The 6,120-nt window shown below is 47.5% G+C and overlaps 1 protein-coding gene and 1 long non-coding RNA gene across 2 annotated transcripts; both read left to right on the forward strand.

Annotated features, from left to right (window-relative positions):
* Window positions 1-1,504: 1,504 nt before the first annotated feature.
* Window positions 1,505-2,070, forward strand: LOC119315119 (blue copper protein 1a-like). Its single transcript, XM_037589825.1, has 2 exons — window positions 1,505-1,667; window positions 1,746-2,070. Exons 1-2 carry the CDS (start codon window positions 1,505-1,507, stop codon window positions 2,063-2,065), a joined length of 483 nt encoding a protein of 160 aa, XP_037445722.1. The 3' UTR covers window positions 2,066-2,070.
* Window positions 2,071-5,042: 2,972 nt separating this feature from the next.
* On the forward strand, window positions 5,043-5,801 carry LOC119285099. The gene is made up of 2 exons (XR_005139349.1): window positions 5,043-5,384; window positions 5,457-5,801. It is a non-coding gene; the product is annotated as an uncharacterized LOC119285099 (long non-coding RNA).
* The last annotated feature ends 319 nt before the right edge of the window (window positions 5,802-6,120 follow it).

Here is a 6,120-nt window from a genome sequence, read left to right on the forward strand (position 1 = left end):
CAAAACCAACACAAAGGGAAGATGCACGACACAATTTTGTTGTCTTCATTCCAAAGTATATGGCGTTTAGATATGGATAAAGTCTCCAACGTGCAATTTTGATTTTTCTTTTTCTATGCACATGTTGGTAAACATTACAAAATATAATTATGTTAAAACTATTATTCCTTGAGTGGCTGCAAAATAATGGGGGGAAAAGCACACAAATTGTGTGCAAGGAACGGGTGAGCAGGCCCAGATGCCGGTGCAAGTTTAAGAGAAGAGGTATAGCTCAGCGGGAGGGTTGTGACATCGACATCAACCACCAGCTTCATCGGGGCGACCACCATCCCCAATCCCGCCTTCGTCTTCATGTCGCTGCCCCGGTTTTGACCCACCCTGGCTGGTCACCGTCACGGCTACCGCTCCACTGCCAGATCCAGCCGCTCCACCGCCCCCGCCTCCGGTTCTGCCGCTTCTCCCCCGCTGCCCGCCTCCAAATCGGTCGAATTGGCCGCTTCTCCGCCGTCGAATTGCCGCCGTATCATTTGAGTTGCCCCGCCGACCCACCGCCGCCGGTTTCGAGCCGCACACCCGCCGCGCTGCTGCCACTTTTCCGCTGCCAAACTCGACATTCTCGCGCCGCACGGCGGTAGCCCCATCGTGTCGCCGCAACCAATTCGCCACTCGATTCAGAACCGCGCCACTGACCATTCGAGCTCCCGCCGCCTCATTCGACTTCCCGGCTCTCCTCGCTTGGCCGCCGGCGCACCTGCTACTGCCGCTCGGTCTGCCGATGCTCCTCACGGCTCTCAATGCTCGGCCACCGGTCATGCTGACTAATTTTACATCTCCATTTGCATCATCTATTGGAATTGTACTTTTACATCTCCAATATACATCACCTCTTTTTTAAACATGTAAAATGCATTTTTTTTGAAGATATAAAATTTTACATTTTCTGTTTTACATCTTCAAATTTGCATTTTCTATTAGAGATGCTCTAATATTGGCCTTGACGCTGTTCTACCGCCACTGGGAGGATCATCATAACATCAATGAACCTGGCCGGCCCAAGTGTCCATGTCCAACTGCACCGAAACATAACGCAAAAGAATAAAGTACACCAAAAACATGTGTCAAATCAAGACCACGTCTTTAGTTTAACATGACCAAACAATGAACATCTCTTGTGACTGATGCGGCGTTTCCTCTGTTTCGATGAAGCCAATGCGATACTACATTTGGCGCCACGCTGACGCATTCAACTCGGCACACCATTGCCGGCGCCGCCATCGGCCAGCTGCTAGCTGATAGCTCCATTCAGAGACAAGACGCGTGCCAACGATGATTACTATACGTATACGTATACGTACGTATAGTCATCACTGAGCTCTGTCTCTCACTCCCTGTATATAGAGTACGCGCAAAGCCAGAGCTAGAAGCACAACACACGAGCTGCATCCACCCCATCACAGGCCACAAGCCAGTCATCTCGCTAGCTTGGCTGCGTACTCGGTCAGTGATGGCGTCCAAGCAGATGCTTGTCGCCGTGTTCGCCGTGGCCTTCCTCCTGGGGCTCGCCGTCGCCACGGAGCACTTGGTCGGCGACGACAAGGGCTGGACCCTCAACTTCAACTACACGGCCTGGACCGAGACCAAGCAGTTCGTCGTCGGGGACACGCTAGGTAGTTTATTCCGGCCACGCGTACGCCATTTTCTCTGCGACGCGAAACTAATTTCGTGCTAACTACTGTATAACGCAGTGTTCAAGTACGGGAGCCCCGCCCACAATCTGGTGGAGGTGGGCGGTCCAGACTTCGCCGCGTGCACCCAGACGGCCGGCGCCGTCGTTAGGACCTCCGGCGAGGACCGTCTCGCGCTCGACACGGCTGGACGCCGGTGGTTCTTCTGCGGCGTCGGCCCGCACTGCAAGAGCGGCATGAAGCTCAAGATCACCGTCCTCGACACCGCCGCGCCGACTACCCAGCCTGCCCCGACCAACCCTGCTGGCAAGCTGCAGGCGCGCATTGGTGAGACGGCGGCCGCGGTCACCGCGCTCGCCGCGGCCATGCTCGTGCTCTAGGCTCCCACAAGAGGACCTTCTACGTATTGTTGCTATACGAACCGTTGTGAATTTGAGCCCTTGAATTGTTCATAGGTTAACGATTAATTTCATTTGTTTTTTTAGAAGAATTTCATTTGTTTATTAGCGAAGCTATCTTTCCTTGCAGTGCATTGGTGAAGTTATATCAGTGAAATTATAGAAAACAGAATTGCTATTTTTTAGTGACTGAAATTATTTGGGCTTCATTCAAGTTGGATACTACGCTGAGACTCGTGCTATTTTAATTATTTGCTAATGCCTTTTCTTAGAACAACTCTAACCGATCCCTTAAAAATAAATAAGGATCCGGCGGAATAACCCTTAGTGGGGTATTTTTACTCCATTAAGATTTGACCGGACCTAGCTGATCTCATGTATATAATGAAGTATTTTTTTTGTTTTTCCTAAACTTATGCAATTCTAGTGTACATTCGAACTACATATTAGCACACATATAGAAACTAAACATAAGTATGAAGTTCAAGCAAATCACGAATATAGTTTACAAACTGAATTTGAAATTTACAAACCGAATTATTCAAATTTAAACACACAAATTATCCAAATATAGCAAATAACTTGTGATAGAACAACTAGGAAGCGCTATGACGTTGCCAGTGATGCTCAATAAGATCATCTTGGAGCTGAGCATGAACTTAGCGGTTCTCGGTCCTGCATTGCTCTTCGAGGAATGTCAGGATCCTATTTGTATCATACTCTGGCTCAACTAAAGTCCCGCTGGTGATGTAACGATTGTTCTCAGGCATATCCCTCTATGCAATATGATGCAACAAGTCATGATTTGCCATAGAACCTTGGGGCTCCAGTACTCGGCAGGGCCACGAAAAAACAATTGCAAAGCACATCTGAAGCACACAGAAAGGCTCTCTCCACATCTTTCCTAGCAGCTTCTTGACATTGGGCAAAGTGAATATTTTTTCCGAAGCATTACTTGATTTTTTGGCCACTAAAAGGGGAAAATGCTCTTCTGTAAGAAATAGCATGCAGACGAGTTCGGAGAGAGATGAAGCTTTGCATAGTGCCTTCATCTCATTCATGTAGGGTGTGGTAAAACTTTGAGAGTGTTACAACAAAAACATGTTGCACCTTGTGTAAAAACTGAAAACTCCCCGATGAAGTATGAGACTTTCGAACGGAAACCGCCGACTGCCATCCACAACTCCATTTTTCTAAGTCATCTCAATTCAAACTGTTTATATGACTAACACACACCATTGGAATTCCCATGCCCAAATTTAGAACTATTTGAGTCCATTTGCCATTTTCGAAGCATTGCCCAATTTTCTGGCCATTTAAATGGCCAAAACACTCTTTGGTAAGAAATAATATGCAAACGAGTTTCAGAAGGGATGCAACTTATCATGGTGTCTTTATCTCACCCAGTTGGGGTGTGTTAAAAATTTAAGAGCGTTACGGCAAAAACTTGATGCACCTCGTGACTGAACACTCTCCGATGAAGTATCAGACTGTCGAATGAAAACCGCCGCACACAACTCCATTTTTCGAACTCATTTCAAATTCAAACTTTTTATATGACTTACACACACCATTGGAAGTCCCATGCTCGAATTTGAGAACTATTTGAGTTCGTTTGCTATTTCCGAAGCATTACCTGATTTTCTAACCACTAAAAGGGGAAAACACTTTTCGGTAAGAAATTGTGTGCAAACGAGTTTCAAAAGGGATGAAACATTGCATGGTGTCTCCATCTCGCCCATGTAGGGTGAGGTAAAAATTAGAGAGTGTTATGGCAAAAACATGATGCACCTCATGTACAAATTGAAAACTCCCGACGAAGTATAAGACTTTTGAATGGAAACCGGTGCCTGCCACACCAGACTTCATTTTTCTAACTAATTTCAAATTCAAACTTGTTATATGACTAACACACACTATTAGAAGTCCCATGTCAAATTTTAGAACATTCTTGGTTTAGGAACTACAATTTTTTAAGGATTTTTTGGACATAAGACATGTTTGGCGGGCGTCTTGTAACACCCGCCACTGCAAACATTTGTAAACTTAAAAAAATCCATGGGTTGCCGAAATACTGTGGTGGTGGACAAATACTATGTCTGCCACTGGTTTGTGATGTTCCAGTGGCGGTCCCAACCGGCGCGCCCACCACTGTTGTTTTTAGCCTACAAGCAAATTTGGAAGAGTTTATAAGTGGTGAGTTTTATACTTTGCTAGCCACTGCTACAGGACGTGCAGTGGCGGATGCTAATTTCTACCCGCCACTGGAACTTTTTCAAAATAATTGTGGCGGTTTTTTATTGGAGCATGCGGTAATTTGAGGAAGCCTTTTCCTAGCAGTGCATTGAGAAGAGACAATGTCTTCTCCTAGGCCTCTATTCTACTCCATCTAACCAAGTCTCAGTCTCTTTCATGCTTCCAGCAACATGAAAGCAAGTTTTGTGTGGTAACATATAAAACAATGCTTTTACAGTAGGATGTGAATCAAATAAGTCCCCATATTAAAGATTAAAAAGAGTTGGTAAAGCTAATTTCTATATTATACTCTAATGATGCAAAACCAACAAGAGGGAATATGTATGACAATTATTGTCTTCATTGCATAGAACATTGAGTTTTAGGTATACAATATTCAAGGTGCTATTTTGACTTTTTATATGTAAATGATAGTAAAAAGTATAACTTATAACTACTATTGCTCAAGTGGTTGGCAAGATGCCGGAAAAAGGTTGATAAATTATGCATGAGGAACGGTAGAGCAGGCCCACATGTCGGCACAGGTTTAACAAGAGAGGGATAGCAGCACATGATGTTTGTGACGACCGCTAGCTCCCCTTGAGTAGTAAATATGAATATAAGAAGTGAAACGTTTAACACCGGCGCGCCGGCTTAATTTTGCGCCGGTCCCGCTGGCACTCGCTCGCACGTCACACATAAAAAACTGAGGACGTGCCTAGGTGGGGCCTGAAGGAAACGCCCATCACTTATCTCTTTACACGGCGCATCCGTCCTCCACTCATCCTCCTCTCAGTCTATCTTTTTCTCTTCTCCTCCATTAAATTTCTCAACACCGCACGACGAGCTCGTCCATGTCTCCGCTGACGGCGCAGCTATCTGCTGCTGCTCCGACCGGGAGACACTGCGAGCCTGGGTCAGGCGTTGGAGCTCTGTAGCTGGTTAACCCCTTCCCTGCCCATGCTACAAGGGGGAAGCACCTTAGTGCAAGGAAGACGACGAGGCCCCGCGGCCGGGGAGCAGCCGGCCAGAGATGTTTCAACCGGCGGGGTCGGCGGAGAGTGGGGTGCGTGTCGTTATGATTTTTGCTACAACCGTGTCCAATTTTGCTACTATTGACAAAAAAATTTGCTACAAGGATTTCATAGCGAAGCTACAACAGCGACGGTGGTGACGAAATTTTGCTACATCCATTGCCAGATTTTGCTACGACGGGCGAGATTTTTTGATACAATGATTTTATGGTGAAGCTGCAATCGCAATGGCAGTGACGAAGTTTTGCTGCATCCATCATCGGATTTTGTTGGAAGCTACAACCGCCTGCCAGCGATGCTGGAACCGGCAGTGCGAGGAGCTGCGAGCGGCACACGTCGATGCTACAACCGCCTGGGCGTGAAGCTACGACCCCCAGCATCCTTTGCTGGAAGCGGTCACCGGCGATGCTACAACCTTCATCGACGGATGCTACAACCGTCAACGACAAGAGCTACAAGCAGCGATGGCGAGATAGAACGTCGTGATCATGGAGTCGATTTTGCTGGGATGGTGGACGGCGGTGGTGGCGGAGCTGCAACGACGACCGGGGGCGGAGATGCAATGGTGTGCCCTCCTATTGGAACCACGGGGCGCTCGGGCACAACGGCAGAGACGTCGTGCGTGATGACGGCGGCTTGTTGCGGCGCGCCGACACGAGCAACCGACGACAAGCACGGCCACAGGGCGGCCGAGGAGCGTTTGTTGCGCGGCCATGCGGGAGGCCAACGAGCGCGGATGAAGACGAGTGGTTGCGTTGGGCTCTATCC

Source organism: Triticum dicoccoides, chromosome 1A (assembly GCF_002162155.2).
Source record: "Triticum dicoccoides isolate Atlit2015 ecotype Zavitan chromosome 1A, WEW_v2.0, whole genome shotgun sequence".
NCBI lineage: Eukaryota > Viridiplantae > Streptophyta > Magnoliopsida > Poales > Poaceae > Triticum > Triticum dicoccoides.